Genomic DNA, 17,440 nt, shown 5'->3' with positions numbered 1-17,440 from the left:
GCATATCTTTAAGAAATTGAGTGATCAGAACTGAACAGAGTATTCTAGGTGAGACTAAGGGCATGTATGCACTAAGGGCATGTATGCACAATTAATTTTGGAAATTAATTCCAAAATATGTAAAATTAGAATAACTCCAGAAATAACAAAACTGAAATAGCATGTCCCCACTACAGGGGAGCATCGAAATTACTCAGAATTATTTTGAAATAGCGCATCCACACTGATTGGAGCCTGCCCCTGACTTGGAGCTCCCGGAAGCACTTTGGGGAGAGCACCACAAGTGTGGACACTTCTTGTGGCTGCTTGATGAGGCAAGCTGCAACACATACTTTCAGGAGCTCCTCACTACAGCCATGTTTCACATGCCATTCCTACACTGCCTCCCCATAGTGGGATACAAAATGAATGCAGTGTGCTTTGGTTGCCCTGGCGGGCACCACAGCACTCACAATATGGAACCAGAGCTGCTGCAAAGTAGAGCCAGGCTCACAGGCCTCATGCTGTGCCTCATGGTGCAGTACTTCCAAACTGCCCACATGCTGCTCCAGACTGCAGGCCCTTATCACCCAGATCCTGACACTCCTGCACATGCCCCTCAATCCACAGAACACCACTTTTCGTGGCGGGAGACCAGTTTGAACTGGTAGGACCGCATTGTCCTGCATCTATGGGGCAACCAGCAGTGGCTCCAGAACTTCTGCATGCGGAAGACCACCTTCCTTGAGTTCTGCGAGTGGTTTGCCTCTACTCTCAAGTGACAGGACACTCAACTGAGACCCACCATCCCTGCGCAGAAGTGCATCGCCATGTGGAAGCTCATGATGCGGCAGTTCATCATGCCAGACAGCTACCTCTGTCAGGAACCAGTTCAGTGTGAGGAAAATCCAGTCAGGGCCATGCTCATACAAGTAGCAAAGGCAATCAACCATGTGCTGCTATGGAGGGTCGTCACTTTGGGCAATGTGGACATCATAGATGGCTTTGCTGCCATGAACTTCCCCAACTACAGGGCAGGTAACCATAGGTGGCGCACACATCCTCATCCTGGCCCCGCAACCACCATGCCTCAGACCAAATAAACAGAAAGGGGCACTTCACCATGGTGCTGCAGGGCCTTGTGGATCACAAGGGACACTTCATCGATATCAATGTTGGCTGGTTGGGGAAGGTGCATGATTCCCGCATCTTCCAGAACTTCTGCCTGTTCTGAAAGATGCACTCCAGCACCCTCCATACCATCAGGGTCGGTGAAATGGACATGATCATAATCTTGAGCGACACAGCTTACCCCTTGCTCCCCTGGCTGATGAAGCCCTACATGGGCAGGTGGACCCAGCAAGAAGCACTTCACCACCATGTGGCACCTGCTCAGACTGGTATTGGAGTGTGCATTCAGCCTATTAGAGGGTGGATCTGGAATCGCCTTACCCAATGAGTGTAACATCCCCTTAATGGTGGTGGCCTACTATGTGTGCCACAATCTTTTCAAAAGCAGGGAGAAGACTTTTCTGACAGGGTGGGGGGCAGAGACTGAATGGCTGGGCAGGCACACAAGCAGCAGGAGACCAGTGCCATCAGGAGAACACATTATGGACTGTGGTCAGAGAGGCCTTGATGGAGAGTTTCATCCAAGGCCAGCGGTGAAGCTCTCCCCCAGTGCCTCTTCACAAGGGGCCCCTATCTTCCACATGTATATAGGGAAAGTGCCTTCCCCCAAGATCACCCAAAGCCTGGGAGACATCGGGAGGAGGGGGAGGGGGGAACTGGCTCCAGAGTAAAGGAGCAAGTGTGGACCCGGTCGAGGGTCTGGTTGTGGCTTGTGTCAGCTAGGCTGGCAGCGATCTGCATTCCTTTTCCTGGTGCAGAGATCCTGGAGCTCTCTTGCATCCCTGGACAGTGGGAGGCTCTGAGGGAGCACCGGGGGTTTGTCATGGCTACCTGGGATGCTGCTGTGTGGCACAGGCTGGCAAAGCTGGTACAATCCTTTCTCCTGCAACTTTAAGCTCTACAGGAAAAAGGGAGAAGTGGAGAAGACAGGTGTAGCCATAGCTGTCAGAAGTGCAGCTGTGAGAGGCCTTCAAATGCCAATTATTAGCAGCACCAGATTAAACACCTGCTTTCCTCTGAATTGTTATTTGAAAATAGTGTTATTGTGGACAGATTTCAAAGTAACCAGCCCATTAGGAGGTGTGGATGCTCTGCTTATTATTTAAAAATAAGGAGGGTTATTTCTAAATATTAAATCCATTAGCCCTGCTCTACACTAGGGAGTTAAATTGAAATCATATTTCCACAGAATGATCTATTCCGTTACATAGTCTAACAGCTCCCTGTGCAACAGTAGTAACATGAATAAACTCTTTATCAAACTGTTCAAAAAGAAGCAAGTCTTTGCGAGTCAACAGTTGTTTTTAGAATCAGTAATAAGTATTCATAAACTTTAATGTCAGAAAGGACTCTTGTGATCAAATAGTCTGACCATCAGCATAGAACACAGGACATAATTTCCCCAAAACAATTCCTGTTCAAACTAGAACATCTCTTTTTTTTTTTGGGGGGGGGGGGGGGGGGGGGGGGAATCCTATCTTGACTTTAAAATTTCCAGTGACGAAATATACCATTCTCCTGTACCCCATACCACACTCTTTGGGTCATCTGCAAATTTAGTGATTGGTTTCTTCCAAGTCATTCATCAAGGTGTTCCTCCACCCCAGTTTTTAAAAGGAATTAGGCCAAGAACTAACCCATGAAGGACCAACCCCATTAGACATACATTCACTCAAATTATGACTCCCTTTTTTTACTACATTTTGAAACCTCAGTTATGCAGTTTTTAATCCTTCTAATGTGTGCCATGTTAATGTTATAGCCTTTTAATTTCTTAAATCAAAATGTCATGCGGATCAAGTCACATGGCCTATGGAAATCTAAGCACTATTAATCTTTGTCGACCAAACTTTGTATCTTTGATATTACAGTTTTAGTTTAGTTGGACAGGATTTATTTTCCATAAGCCTCTGTTAATTGGCCTTAGTTACATTTATCATCATCATCTTCCCTTTATGTCTCTGGAATTTAGGACAGTGACAAAGTTCCACCACACCTGTCTGTTTCTAGCAAGTCTTAATGGTGCCTCATATTTTTCAGCTCCGTGCCATGTTTTCAGGCAGCCCCATTTTCATGTATCTTCAAGTGTCCATCTTAATGCTCTTCTGCTAACAAAATAAAGTGATTATAATGTCGAAAGTCCACAGCTCTGATAAACCTTGAGTTTGGTTTTGGTGTAATTTGAGGATTTCCAGACTGTATTTAAACTCTTAAAGTAGTTCCTGGCTTTATTGATTATGTTCTGATGTAGTGGTTTGTTTGATCATCCTAGCTAGCAGCGCTGACCAAGTATGTGAATGTTTTTACATAGAGGATCATGTTGTCAAAGTGTTCTGGTGATGGTAAGTCAATATGGCCATGATATCTGGCTTATTGCTGTTGATTTTTAGTCCAATTTGCTGACAATGTGTTGAGTGGAGTTGAGTTTTTTTGTATATGGGATTGGGTATGTGATTTTACATGATCTCACTCTCCTAAATCCAGATCTTCAAAGGATAACGAGGGTGTCTATTTATGCCTCTTGGCATATCTTCTGTTATATGCCACATTCCCAGTCAATGGCAATGTGGAAAAGGATTGCAGTTATGACATACCCCAACCTATTCCTGCTTTGACTTCAAAACTGAGCTCACTGATCTATGCTGCATGAAAAGTTGCTACAGAAGCTTTTGATGGGGTAGATTATGCCATACATGTCCACAGAATACACCATACACTGGTCCCATGAATGCTGTCAGAAGCGCTCTCAAAGAGTCTATTAGGTTTATGTAGAGTTACCATTGCAATACACTGTTCTATAATGTTTCATAGAGTGAAGATCTGGTCTATGCAGTCACACCCTTTCCAAAAGCTGGCTTCTTTTTTTTTTTTTTTTTAAAACAGCACTCAACTGCCTCAGGTATATACAGTAGACTTCCAATAATCCGGCACCTTTGGGACCCAGGGGCTGCTGGATTATCAGATATGCCGGACTGTAAGGAGGTACTCCAGCAGGGGGGCTGCGATGGGTCGGGGGGGGGGGTGGGGAGGGGGTGGGGGAAGGAGAGTCAGCAGGGAATGGCACGGCATGGGGTGAACCCTCCCCCATTTTGCAGGGAGGCAGGGGAAGCCCCGCGCAGCTGCTGGAGACAGGCCAGCTGGGCTACAAGCGGCAACGGCAGCTTGGGGAAGCGGCGGGGCACAGCAGCTGGGGTGCTGCTGGGTTGGTCCCACAGTGCTGCTCAGGTGAGGGGCAGCGCTGTGGGACCAACCAGGCAGCAGCCCAGCTGCTCTGCCCACGGCTTCCCCAAGTCCGCCACTCATCAGTTTCAGCAGCGGTGGACTTGGAGACGCCGTGGGGCAGAGCAGCTGGGGTGCTGCCGGGTTGGTCCCACAGCGCCGCCCCTCACCTCCCTGCTCGGCGCACGGCAGCACCCCAGCTGCTCTGCAGCTTCCCCAAGTCCGCCGCTGGTCAGTTTCAGTAGCAGCAGCGGACTTGGGGAAGCGGCGCGGAGCAGCTCCAATTGTCCGGCTGACTGGAGCACTTCCGGGTTCCAGTTGGTGTCGGACTATCAGGAGTGCCGGACCACTGGATGCCAGACAACTGGAGTTTTACTATACTGGACTATGCACTTATCATACCTTGCTTGGCACAGATAAAGTGTGATACCATGCCAATTACTACAGAGTCATTGAGGACTTCCTTTCTTTAGTATCTTCACAATGACCCCCCACTGAGCCACAGATATAATCCTATTGACATCAGTCTGGGAAAGGGGAAAAGATGGATCAGGAGAGATGCTGCTAACTCAGGATATACCAACAATTCTGCATTCAAGTTATCCTTGCCAGGACAAGCTTTCCTAGTTAGAATGTCTCTGTTGATATCAAGATCTTCTGCCTCCTGGAGGTTTGCTTCCTCTTCAGACGGCTCCCTGGTCAGAAATTCATTGAAATGCTCTATCCAGCACATTTTTTGTTCTTTTTCAGTTGTGAATAAGTGGCCTTGTTTGTCCCTGATAAGAGTGTTTGCTGGTGTCTGTCATTTACCATCAATAAGCCACATCATTTTGTATTCAGTTCCTAGTTCAAAACTAGCAGCTGCTGCCACTATTTGTAATGCCAGATTATCAGCATCATTTTTTTCCCATTCACAAGAGTTTGACTGTCTAGGACATCATGCTATACTGCTCAGTATTTCACACATCCCATCCTGCTCCCAGAGCCCAGACTGGGAGCACTGAAGCAGCTCCAAATGCAAGCCAGGCCTGCAGCTAGGGTTGCCAGGTGTCCAGTTTTGAACCAGACAGTTCAGTATTTGAGCTTTTTGTTCGGGAAACAAATTGAGAAAATACAAATGTCCAGTATTTTCTAAATAAGATGTAATGTAGATTGTGATGTAATATCAAGCGGGTCCGGCATTTTTGTTGAAACCATCTGGCAACCCTATCTGCAGCTCAGAGTGGGTCTGGGCTGTGACCAGTGATAGCAGGAAAGCCACAGCTATGATGTGGTGCAAGCCAGTAGACAGGCCCATGGCCAAGCATAGCTCCACTCCTAGCCTTTGCCTCCACTTTGGACAGGAAAAGGAGCCAGCTCTAACAGCCGAGGCTGGGGTCTAGTGCAGGGCCAACAGCAGAGCCATGCCAAGGCTGATGACAGGGCAGGGCAGGCCTGGGAGGGAGACCAGAGCAGAGCTGAGGCAGAGAGATATTGGGTGGTGTTTGCTCCCTGACTGTTTGCTCAAGCCCCACCAAAATTTCCACCAACCCGTCTCCCACCAAAGGAGGGCACACCCCACACTCTGGGGACCTATGAACTATAGGCACCAAACAGGCAGCAACAGAATCGGTATTTTGAGGATCTCATTGATATGTGAATTTTGGATTTAGACACGGTCATGGGGCAGACTCACCACCACAGCACCACCTGCTGGTAGCACTGGGAATTAGCTTGTTAGCCCACAGGCCACCACCCTCTGGCTGGTGTCTCCGTGTCTTCACTCACACCATTCCAGACCAATGTCGCTCGCGGACCATAGTGACCCCTTCAGGAGACTGCCCTCTGGCAGTATCCACTCCAGTGTCTCAGCCCCTTTCTGGCTTATTGGTCCTTACATTCTGGAGTCCTCCCTTCTCAGGGGGCCCCCAATTCCCCTACACCCACTGCCTGTCATCATCTAGCCTCTGCCACAAGAGCAAACTCCAGTCTGAAGTGGCCACTCATCATTGGCAAGAGGTGTGTGGACCCGCTGCCTTTTCCAATCCTGGCTGTCCCCCTGAAGAGCTAGTAACCTCGGGCCTTGTTTCAGGCCCTTCAGCCTGGAAGTAAGGTCAGGCCAGAGCTCCCCAGCCCTGCCTGCATTCCCCTAGCACAGCTCCGTCTTGGGACACTTTCAAGCTTCCTTAGCAGCAAAGCCCTTCCTGCTCCCCAGTTTGAGCAAGAGTCTCTCTTCCTCCCACCTGGAGTCCTTATTTATACAACCTACAGTGGGGCCCCTAATTGGCAATATCAGCCTCAGCCCTCTCCCAGGGCTGGGTTTTAGCCTTAAAGGGCCAGTGTGGGGCAGACACCACATCACAAGCACTACTGTGGCAATTAGGTAGGGTTGCCAGGAGTCCAGTATTCACCCGGACAGTCCGATATTTGCAGGCTCCTTCTGGTTTGAAAAAAAAAAAACCCACAGGAAATACCGGGACATGTGATATGTCTGGTATTTCCTGTTTCCCTCAGACTGAAGCCCGGCAGAGACAATTTTCTCCTGCCGCATTTGGCGGGGGAGGAGGGGAATGAGGAGCGTGGCAGAGTGAGTGGTCTCTGGGCTGGGACAGTTCCAGTCGGGGAGAAGGGTAACCCCAACTAGCCCTTCGAACATGTCTGGCTGAGCAAAGGCACTGCCTCTCCCACTGCAGCTGTGTATCCCAGTCAGCTTCTTGCCAGAGTGCCACCCTGGGGCATACAGACTTACTTTCACCTCTGATTCTAAGTGAATATAATGATAAGTCAAGTCAACAGGGAAAGATGCAGGAAACTAAGCCACGGGGATTGTCCTGTCTCTCTCGTGCAAGGAACTATGACCACCAAATATGCAGCTTCCTCTTATCCTAACTTAAAGCAAGATCAGGATTTGGCTGTGCCAGGAAAACAACATGTGCCTAGAATCAGATTGTTTTCCATAACACAGAAAGGGAGGGGGCTGACAGGAGGAACAGCTATATTGCAGAGTGACCACAGCAGACAGCTGCACCACCAAGGGACTCCCCTTCCCTAAACCCCATCCCAGTCCTGGGCTGCAGCACCAGAGTGGGGGAGGGGGAATTACTTATTGGACCAGAGAGTGGGGGAAGAGAGAGACTGATATTGTTTTCTGGTGGTTAGGGTACTCATCCTGGAGATGTGACAAGAGTCTGGCCCTCCTGCTCCACTCGAACTTACATGACTCCCACCCCGGGAGACAGGCCATTGGACATGGTACGTGGCCCCCACTCACCCTGGGAAGCTACCAAAGGGTGGGATAGACAGCACCCCTACCCTGAACCCCCTGCCCCTCACTCACACATACACTGCATCAACACACACACTGCCAGCCTCCTGCCCTGAAGAACTCAGGCAACACTGGTTACGTCTTGTAGTAAATAATAATGAAAAAACATTTTGACTTCTTTCTCCAGCAATTGTAAAACTATGGCTATGCTCACATGTTATATTCAAAATATAATTTTTTTAAAACAGGAATAATTGCATTTGTCTCAAAATCAATTTAAAAAACCAATGCAAAGAGATATGCTATTATTTTCCACAATAAGTCTTTGGATTTGGCTAGGGCTGGAACCAGTTTTATGATATGGCAAGGCACTCTAGCCCTCCAACATATCTGAGTGCTGCCTCAGGGGAAAAAAAATCATCTGATTGGTTGCTCTGTCCCATGAAGTGGACAAACATGGCAGACAGCCAACCAAAGCTGCTGCAGAAAGTGTTCTTGCCCACAAACTCCCTCTCTTCTTTAGTGAAAAAAAGCTTCAGTTTGCCAAAGAGGGGGCGGGGGAAAAAAAGCTCAAACTCAAGTCAGCTTCAGTCCCTCATCCCCTCCTGGAACAAAGGGGATGGCTCCTATGTCCTCCCCGCTACTCCTTGCGAGATGCATCTTGGGAACAGGACAAGGTCTCTACAGCGAATTAGCCTTTCTGCCCCAGCCTGGAAAGGGAAATGGGGACCTTAGTTTTGGGTTCACTCACAGGCCTAGGAGATGGAGGTGAAAAAAAACCCAGGAGCAATAAAAGTGCAGTAAGATAAAATAAAAGTGCAGAATTAGTGGGATGGAGCACTGAATTGATAGACAGATTAGAACAGAATTTATAGGTGCTGGGACTACAAATCACCAAAATTGATCAAGAACTGGGGGAAAGGAAGGACTGGATTAATTGTTGGGCAAAGAACAGACAGATGTGTGGTGAGAGTTCCAGCAGCAGGTGCCACACACAAAAAAAAAAAAAAATTAAAATCAAATCACCTTGCCAAAAAATTTTGGGAGGCTGGAAGACTGGGTAACTCCGTAGGTCACATTTTTGTGATAGGTAGTGATGTTAAAATGTGTTTATTAACAAACGCATAACTGTTGAAAATTTCAACAGTTACATGAGGTGGGGAAAAGGCAACTTCATAAGGGTGCAGGGAAGGAGGGATAGGTGGCTCTACAGGAGCCGGCGCGCGCACACACGCACACACACACACACACACACACCCACCCCCAGTTCCCACCTGCACTGCACCTACTCTGATACACAGGCAGCAGGCAAGGGTGTAACCACAAAGGTTAACCGTTTACACTATGATCATGGTGTCCAACATGCTAGCCACATGTAGTTATTTGGCCGGTTGAGTGTGACTAGTTCACTATGGGTATATCTACATTGAAGAGTTTTTCCGGAAAAACAACTGTTTTTCTTAAAAAAAAAAAAAAAAAAAAACTTCGCTTATGTCCACACTGCAATTGCGTGCTTTTAAAAAAAAATCAAAATCAAAAGAATAGAGGGGTTTTTCCAGCATTGGCAAACCTCTTTCTACAAGGAAGAAGCCTTTTTCCGAAAGAGATCTTTTAGAAAAAGGCATGTATGGACAGGGAAGAGAGAGTTCTTTTGAAAGAAGAGGAAAAAGCATAGGTGCCCTGGTGGCCACTCAGTCCACAGTAATCACAGCTTAAATGCGAGAGAGTCCACACTGAATGGACTCTACACAGCAAAAGCGCATTGCTTTTTCAATCTGCTTTTTTTGCAAGATAGACACTCTCTTTCGGAAGATCTCTTCCAGAAGAAGCTTTTCTGGAAGAAGCCTGCAGTCTAGATGTAGCCTATAGCGGCTATTGTGTCAGAACTGGTTGGACACAGCAGCACTATCATGTCCCTAGTGATAAGCAAAGAGGTTTTTTTTTTTTTTTAAGTGAAAAGACAGATCAGAACACACACAAACTTTTTAAAAAGCTCTTTGGGAGACAATCGTATGATTTGTGATTTCTTGGATAGTCTGACTCATTTTTTTAATCTCTTATGATCAGTAATACTTGAATTTCAGGAGGAGTATAATAAAATTATAAACTCAATTTACTGATGGAGAAACTAAAGCACCAAGAGGTGAAGTGACTTTCACCGGTCACAAAGTGAATTAGCTGCCAAGTCAAGCATAAGACCACAGGTTGTTTAATATAACTATAAGATCACATTGCCACTACTAGCAACCCAGTTACACCAGTAAGCAAATAATAAATGGATTCATGTTCTATGCTTCCTACATTCATTTCCTTTTTGGATGGATGTGTGTAAAATGTAGCTGGAATTTTAAGAAGAGACAAGCACAAACTAATCCTTTATTAGTTGATAATCAGTATTATAATGTTGGGCCAAAACTGGTTCTATGGCTCATAAGAAATTATGAAACAATTACATCTTTGAAGACACTGTACTACAGTATAAATTAAGGCAGAAATTATTGAAAAGCAAATGCAATTGCTCATTACTGAACAATTTAAGTATTTATTGCTAGATCTGACATAATTTAGTCTTCTGCCCTTACTACATATTTTTACTGGAATGCTATTTGTTTTGAGGTCTTAGCCAATAAATATGTGTACTGATAGGTCATAATCATGTGTTATTCATTAGTGTCTTCCTAATGTCATTCATTTTCCATTTTGAATTTAATGTATGTTTCTGCTGCCAATCAAAAAAAAGTGCAGTTTACTACTTGAATTATGAAAAGGGAATTCCCTAAGAGAATTCCCGTATCTTTAAACATGGACATTTGACAAGCAAGACATAACATAGGAATGAGGAACGAGCTGGGAGGAGCCAGTAGTCAAATGAGAAGCTAGTTTTGTTTGAACTGGCTTGTTTTTCTTTCTGTTGCATGAACTCATGGAATGTTTTCGTCCGTCTAAATCATGTAGAAATCATGTAGAAAGACATGAATGCCCAGTATTTTAGCCAATCGTATTAAGTGAGTTATAGTATTAACTAACTCCTTGATTGGCTACTTTAAAAAAAAATCTAGTAAAAAAAAAAAAATCTCTATTAGCTGGATTTGTATATATAGTTTTACATCACTAGCATTTTCTTCAACACTCAAGTTGCATAAAAGTACTGTTTATTTAGTATATTATCAAATTATGGTATTAAATAGCTGATATTAAAGCAATCTGAATTAAAGGTGTTCTCTCATTACACAACACCATTGAGTCAAAGTATAAGATACCACAAAATGACAAATATTAGCAGTTATATAAAAAAATCCTAAAACTAAGCTCTTGAACCCTAAATCCGGTTTAATAACATGCCCTATGTGGGGCTTAGGCCCCCTTTGGGTGCTATTTAGCTATTTTGTGGAGACTTCTAGAAATTCAGTATTCCAAGGTATGTCAAACTGAAAATTTCAATATGCAAAAAAACTTCATCCCAAAAAGAACATTTGCACACTGTCTTAAAACCAATCCCCATTAAATAAGCTCATCTCTCTTCTACCTAGTAAGTCAGAAATGTCAGCCTTTTTAATATTAATTGCGTACACATAAATAGGGAGCCTAATTAATGATTGGGACCCCATTGTGTTACATGCTGTACAAAACCATTAACAAGAAGGACATCACCGTCCAAAATGTCTTAAACTAAAATTACAAGGTAAGAGGCAATAGGTGACAAAAATATTATTGGAGGAAGTTGACAGTAAACAATCAGGTACTGCTGGGAGTAGGTTCGCTTTTCGTCAGCCTAGCCATGATGAAGTCGAGGGATATTGTACTTCTCATTCATTAATCCTAGTTTCCAAGCACTCCCTTTAGCAAACAGCTGCAGAGGTTTACTTTGGGGAAGGGCGGGGGAGGGAGTTGCGGGAGCAAGCCGTTCAGTTTTGCAAACTGCTGCCTCTGGAGCCAAGAAAGGAAAGGAAGCAGCCCGGGACATTTTAGTACAGTATGTCACTGACAATGGCTCAGCAAACTGTTTCCTTTCCCTTCCTATCAGGAAGCAAAACTAACAATTAAAGCTACAAATACATCAGCTACGGCGGCGGCTGTTCTACTACCTGGCAGTTTTAGAGAGTTTCTAAATACGGGGCAGAGGGTTTCACAGCACACAAAGCAAAAATTCTGCATCCTAGAGGGAAAAACTCTGCCAAACGTAGAGCATTCTACTTGCCCACAGTCATCCAGCCCCAGTCAGTTTTTGATGATGAGCAAGTAAAATATCGTTAGCTTTTTTTTAAATCATTACTTTTTACCTTTATTCACTGATAGATGAAGCATGCGTGTTGAGAGTTAAGATTTAAAAATAGATGTTACGAGGTTCTTTTAAACAGTGCCTAGACAGGGATTCTCCCTCCTCTCCGCACCCCATGGGACCTGGGGACAGGTCTGAGATGAAGTGCCAGTGTGATTGAGGAAGTGCTTCTCGACCAGAGAAATCCAACTAGCGTGTCTAAGTGCGAGATTTGGAGTAGATCTGAAGAAAGACACTTGCATCACATGCAGGACGCAGCTCTCTCACCAGGAAATAGTTGGGGGGCAGTATTGCTGGCATACCCTTTTGGTACTGGGAATCCCACATCTGTGGGAATTCGCCATCTCGCCCTCCGCGCTGTCTACAACAGCCGAGCCAATCGGGGATAGCCAGGAAGGGAACGAGCCTGTTATCAGATTTGGGAGTCTGAATACCCACCCCCTCTGCATGAGGATTTACAAACTTCTCCCAGTGGAAGATTCCCAGCCGAAGCAACACAAGTCTCTCGGAAAGCAGCGACGGAGCTTGCGAACGGGAAGCGAAACCAACTCCCCCGTGTACGGTTCCCAGCGCTGGTCCGGGATTTCACTCACCTGCTCCCCGAGTCCCGTCCCGCCCTCGCACTCCACGGGGGGAGGGGACCCTCCACGCAGCTCACCACAGGGGAAAAATGGAGCTCACTCCCCAGCCCCAGAAGCCACAAGGAGGCGTGGATCAGACACGTCCGACCCCTCTCCCCACCACTACCAATGCTCCCCGGAGCACTCGAAGGGGCTTTCACGCCAGACACCCCCCCCCTCCCCACACAAGGGTGCCTCGCGCCGCCTGGCCCGCTCTCTCACCTGCAGGACACAGACACCTCCACCTTGGTGGCCGGGATGTTGGCGCTGAGCGAGTTGAATTCCCCCACGGACGCCATGTTCCCGAACCTGCCACCGCGGTCCAGCGTCGGCGGCCCCGACTGCTTATCAGGTCCGAACATGGGGCAGGGCGGGGCGTAGGAGGCGTCGCTAGCAGGCGCTCCCGGGCGCAGCGCTCACCACCGCCGCTACTAGCGGCCGCCGCCGACTGGCTGGGTGGAGCTGGCTTGAGCGGCTGCCAGCTGCTCGCGGGCGGGAAACGCCGATTGAGTGAGAAGGGAGCGCGACCGGTGACGTCGCAACGGGCAGACCCCGCGCGTGACACGACCCCCGCGAGTGACCCACGGTCTCCCCCGTCCCCGGGCCTTGCGGGCGGAACCTTCCCTGCCCCGCAGCAGGGCGAGTGCGAGCATTCCTGCCCCTCGCGGCGCTAGCCGGGGGCGGGGGGTTGGCACATGAGCCGCCGCGGGTGGGGAGAGCCGCTGAGGCACGAGTTGGGGAGGGGGAGGAGACAGCACCTAACCCGGCCCGAGCGGCGCTGGGTCACCTGTACGGCGGCCCCTGGTGGGGGAGTCCGTTAAGTGCAGACGCCTGCGGCCAAACATGTGGCGGTTACCTGGCGTCCTGTGCTGCCGTGGGGCAGGCGCTACGCGCTGGCGGCCACCCAAAGGGCGTGCTGGAGGGAGCCAGTCCCCTGCAGGGAGCACAGGGCACAGGGAGACGAGTGCTGCAGCCAGTCCCCCGAAGGGAGCATAGTGACCGGAGTGCTGCAGCCAAACCCATAAAGAGACTATGGGGCACAGGGAGCTGGAGTACTAGACCCCATCCCTGAAGAGACCATAAGGCACCGAGATGGGGTGCTGCAGCCAGACCCATGAAGGGAGCATAGGTTGGGTTGCCAGGTGGTTTCAATAAAAATACTGGACACACTTGACATTACATCACAATCTACATTACCTCTTATTTAGAAAATACCAGACATGTCTGTTTTCTCATTTACATTTTCTCAATTCGTTTGACAAACAGAAAGCTCAAATACTGGACTGTCTGGTTCAAAACCGGACACCTGGCAACCCTAAGTAGAGGGCACATGGGGCCCTAGCAGGTTTACCATCTTTGGACTGCAAAAAAAGGCACCTCCGGGCCTGGGTACCTCACAACTCTCTACCCTCCAGGATTTCAACGAGTGATGGTGGGGAAGATCAAGCAATAGAAGGAGGAGGGAGTGAGCAAGTGTGTGGAGGCTCCTGGTGGTGGTGGTGGGGGCTGTGGGTTGGTACTGGGGATGAAGAGTTTGTGGTACAGGAGGTGACTCAGTGCTCAGGAAAGGGGTTGGGATGCAGAAAGGGGTGAGGGCTCTGGCTGGAGGTATGGGCAGGGGCAGATATAGGGCAGGGGCAGATATAGGGCAGGGCGAACAGGGCGGCCGCCCTGGGCCCCGCGCTTCAGAAAACCCCGTGCATGCGAGGTGGCGCCGCTGCGCATGCGCCACTGCACCTGCGCCATGGCAAAGGGGGGGGGGGGGCGCGGAATTACGCTGCTCGGGGCCCCGCAAAACTGTCATCTTCCCCTGGGTATGGGCTGTGGTGCGGGTTGTGGGATGGGGTTCAAGTTGTGGGCTCTGGCTGGGCAGCACTTACCACACAGGGCCTTTGTGTGCTGCCAGCAGGCACCACTTCTGCAAATATCATTAGTTGTGGTTCCTGGCCAATGGAAGTTGTGGAGCCAGCTTTCACATTGGGGCAGTATTCGGAGCCCCTGTGGCCATCCCTGTTCCTAGAGTCAGGCATGCCAGCCGCTTCCAGGAGCTGCGTGGAACTAGAGCGACCAGACAGCCTGCCTTAGCCCCACTTTTAACAGCCCAGTTAGTAGTGCTGATCAGAACTTCCAGGATCCCCTGGAAATCCGGTCAAATAACCGGATGCTTGGCAACCCTAATCGCCCCCTCCCCCCAGCAAGCTTGCCTCAACCACAAGGCAACACCGCCCCCTTAAACAGCCACTTACAGAAAGATAACACATATAGATAAGATTAATAACTTCACACATCTCCTCACTCTTGCTTGTCTCAACCCCACTCTTACACATACATGTGGTATGCTTGCAAGTAGGTGGGCAGAAAGCTGCTGTATCTTCAACAGTTTTGATTTGTTATCTTTTGAACTGCGAAAATATGAACACTAACACGTCTTTAGCTGGATAAAGACATTTTTTAACATTAGACATCCTAGTGTTTTGTGATAATACTGCAAATCTTTAGACAAAGTTTAAAAAACCTCAGGAGATAAAATTGATGTGGCAATTGGCAAATCCACTAATCGTCAGAATGGTCAAATACCAACCAGATAGTAACCCTAAACCTGAATGTTGAGGGACCTTACTCTACCTGAAATCCAGCCAAGTCTCTTTTGAGTCCTTCGATCATAGTCTAGTTGTTAATGAAACCCCCCAATAGCTGGAGCCATGGAGAAGGATCACATAGCAAAAACACAACAGTAAATCAGACTTCACTGAGGCAGGAGCCAGAGAGAATCTGTCAGGGGATGGTACACATCAAGCTCTGTTTCAGCCCCCACAAAGGTGCAACCCCATTTACTCCTCCCTGTTCTCCCAGCATCATCAACTTGGTTAGACCAACATAGGGGGCAGAGGGATTTCCAGCTATTGGGTGGAAGTCATGAAACATGGGGATACTTCCTGAGCATACAGACAAATCCATCCCCACAGATGTAACTTCCCCTGCCTGACCTAGAAACTGCTTAAAGAAGTTTACTTCCTACTGCCAGTGGGGATGGTCTGACTGAAAGGGCTCTCCCCCTCCACATCAGTGAGATTTGGCCAGCTCTTTCTGATGGAGCCCTCTATGTACTCCAAGATAAACTCTGTGCTTCTCATGGAGGTGGAACTATATTTGTGTAGTAGGGCACAGACATCAGCTGGACAAGGCAATCATGTACACAGTGATGTAATTAGGTTGTAATAAACTGCCTTATTTTTGACCAACTGTGTAGTGCAGCTGAGGTTTTAGTCAAACAACTGAACTTGAACAAGAACATAAGATCATAAGAATGGCCGTACTGAGTCAGACTAAAGGTCCATCTAGCCCAGTATCCTGTCTGCCGACAGTGGCCAGCACCAGGTGCCCCAGAGAGGGTGGACCGAAGACAGTGATCAAGCAATTTGTCTCCTGCCATTCCTCTCCAGCCTCTGACAAACAGAGGCCAAGGACATCATTTTATCCCCTGGCTAATAGCCTTTTATGGACCTAATCTCCATGAAATTATCTAGTTTCTCTTTACATTCTATTTTAGTCCTAGCCTTCACAGCCTCCTCTGCCAAGGAGTTCCACAGGTTGACTACACGCTGTGTGAAGAAGAACTTTCTTTTATTAGTTTTAAACCTGCTACCCATTAATTTCATTTGGTGTCCTCTAGTTCTTCTATTTAGGGAACTAATAAATAACTTTTCTTTATCCGCCCTCTCACACCACTCATGATTTTATATACCTCTATCATATCCCCCCTCAGTCTCCTCTTTTCTAAACTAAAAAGTCCTAGTCGCTTTAACCTTTCCTCATATGGGACCCATTCCAAACCCTTAATCATTTTAGTTGCCCTTTTCTGAACCCTTTCCAAAGCCAAAATATCTTTTTTGAGGTGAGGAAACCACATCTGTAAACGGTATTCAAGATGTGGACGTACCATAGTTTTATACAGGGGCAATAAGATATTCTGTGACTTATTTTCTATCCCTTTCTTAACAATTCCTAGCATCCTATTTGCCTTTTTGACCGCCGCTGCACACTGTGTGGAAGTTTTCAGAGAACTGTCCACGATAACTCACGATAAGTTTGTGAATCACAAATGAAAACACATGCAACTCCATTATCTGTCTACCAGAATACAAAACAAGTTTATTGAGCAATGTGGGACATTTGTGCAGACAACAGTTCTTGAAGAGACATGACATGCGAAGTACTTTTCAATTATTATTGATGCAACTCCAGACTGTTCTCACAAAGAACAGATGACCTTGGTTGTTCAATATGTTAAAACTGCAGAAAGTTGAAAAGTTTCAATTGAAGAACGATTCATTTTGTTTGATAATTTCATGAAAAAATTGGAAAAGAAATCAACATTCATGCATTAGAAATTCTGGAAGGCTTCAAATTAAATTTTCAAGTCTGCATTGACCAAGCATATGACAATGGCTCTAATATGGCTGGGAAGTACAGCGGAATACAAGCAGTCCTTTTTGAGCAAAATCCAAACTTTATTTCCTCTAGTTGTGGCAACCACACACTAAATCTTGTTCGTGTTGATTGCACTGAATCATACAAGGAAGCAATCACAGATTTTGGAACAATCCAGCAATTGTACTACCTCTTTAGTAGAAGTCCTCAAAAGTGGGAAATGTGAAGCAGCATCTGCCTTCTTCCTTTCACGGCATGTTAACAATGAGATGGTCAGCACGAACTGATGAATTAAACCAGTTGCACAGCATTTGGACTCTGTGAGAAAGGCTTTAATTGAGTTTGAATCTCTTACTCTCACAGCACAGGCTTGCACTGAGTTTAAGTCAATTTAGAATTATACATCCAAATTTGAGTACATTTTAATGTTGTCCATGTGGGTGAAGCTGCTAAAAATGATCCACAAAACTAATCTTGTAATTGAAGCATGCAGTGCTACATTAGATGTTGAAAGGGATACCATCAAATGACTTTTTA

The 17,440-nt window shown here is 47.0% G+C and overlaps 1 protein-coding gene across 9 annotated transcripts in view; it reads right to left on the bottom strand.

The window, feature by feature from the left end:
- Nucleotides 1-12,970, bottom strand: part of CPNE8 (copine 8) — a 215,527-nt gene extending 202,557 nt beyond the window's left edge. For 4 of the 9 annotated variants that reach the window (XR_012903543.1, XR_012903544.1, XM_075927580.1 and 1 more), the window contains exon 1: nucleotides 12,695-12,970. Coding sequence is in view for 3 of the 9 variants with exons in the window: in XM_075927580.1 (XP_075783695.1) it covers nucleotides 12,695-12,834 (140 nt within the window). In the remaining 6 variants the exon portion in view is untranslated. The remainder of the gene's footprint in view (nucleotides 1-12,694) is intronic. The other 5 variants (XR_012903542.1, XM_006120408.4, XM_014572184.3 and 2 more) reach the window with 5 other exon arrangements.
- Between the last annotated feature and the right edge of the window lie 4,470 nt (nucleotides 12,971-17,440).

The sequence above is a fragment of the Pelodiscus sinensis genome, chromosome 1, assembly GCF_049634645.1.
Source record: "Pelodiscus sinensis isolate JC-2024 chromosome 1, ASM4963464v1, whole genome shotgun sequence".
Taxonomy (NCBI): Eukaryota; Metazoa; Chordata; order Testudines; family Trionychidae; genus Pelodiscus; species Pelodiscus sinensis.
This window is presented reverse-complemented; position numbering and strand designations above follow the sequence as displayed.